General features: G+C 62.6%; 1 protein-coding gene across 1 annotated transcript in view; it reads right to left on the bottom strand.

The window, feature by feature from the left end:
• Nucleotides 1–219: 219 nt before the first annotated feature.
• The window catches only part of LOC104621370 (voltage-dependent calcium channel subunit alpha-2/delta-2-like), a gene marked incomplete at both ends in the record, with an annotated part of 4,389 nt that continues 3,609 nt past the window's right edge, over nucleotides 220–999 (bottom strand). Inside the window, one exon of the mRNA XM_010287836.1 lies at nucleotides 220–296. Within this exon, the coding sequence (XP_010286138.1) occupies nucleotides 220–296 (77 nt within the window). The remainder of the gene's footprint in view (nucleotides 297–999) is intronic.

Below are 999 nucleotides of genomic sequence, written 5' to 3'. Positions count from 1 at the left end.
GGGGCACCCCAGGCACGCAGCTCCTTTCCCTCTGTGCATTCCCCTCTACTCACGCCTCTCTCATTTTCAATTTTTTTTTTTCTTTTTTTTGCCTCTCCTAGCGATCCCTATCTCTTTTCGCAAGGTTTCGCTTCGTGTTTCTCCCCCTGCGAGCCGCGGGCTGGCGTGGGGGCGAGCGGGAGTGCGAGAGGGTGGCGGGGAAAGCCGGGGGCTACTTACACTTGACTTGCAGGATCTGGTCGCTGAGGTTGGCCTGGATGTAGTAGGTGCTGTAGGGAGGCAGGACCAGCCCCAGGCTGCGGAGGGGGAGAGCAGACAGGCGGCGTAAGGCTTTACACCCCCCAGAGCCCTTGGCCGGCCCCCCGCAGCACCCGGAGGCAGGCAGCAGCCCCACGGGCCTCCCGCAGAGTCCGCTGCGTCCTTCTCTCCAGGGACTGCATCCAGGGCTGTCCCGGGGGCAACCAGGCTCATCCCCAGAGCACCCAGGGTCATGCTGGGGCATCCAGGGGTGTCCCCAAAGCACCCAGTGTCATCCTGGTGGCACCCAGGACTATCTTTGGAACACCCAGGGCCATCCTGGTGGCACCCAGAGTCATCCCCAGAGCACCCAGGGCCATTCTTGGAGCATCCAAGTCATTCTTGGAGCATCCAAGACCATCCTCAGAGCACCTAGGGTCATCCTGGGGCACCCAGGACCACCCTTGGAACACTCAGGGCCATTCTGGTGGCACCCAGGGTCATCCTGGGGCATCCAGGGTTGTCCCCAAAGCATCCAGGGCTGTCCTGGTGGCACCCCGGGTCAGCCCAGTGGTACCCAGGGCTGTCTGGGGGGTACCCCTGAGCACAGGAGGTGGCAAGCCTGTCCAGCCAGGCCTGAGACAGGGGGGACACGCCTGCCCAGCAACTGAGGGCGATGCACGTGGAAGAGGGACACAACATCCCTGTAAGGGAGGAAGGCAGGAGGAGACACAGTCCTCAAAAGAAGGGACAAAACCTTCC

Source organism: Phaethon lepturus, unplaced genomic scaffold (assembly GCF_000687285.1).
Source record: "Phaethon lepturus isolate BGI_N335 unplaced genomic scaffold, ASM68728v1 scaffold33505, whole genome shotgun sequence".
Taxonomy (NCBI): domain Eukaryota; kingdom Metazoa; phylum Chordata; class Aves; order Phaethontiformes; family Phaethontidae; genus Phaethon; species Phaethon lepturus.
This window is presented reverse-complemented; position numbering and strand designations above follow the sequence as displayed.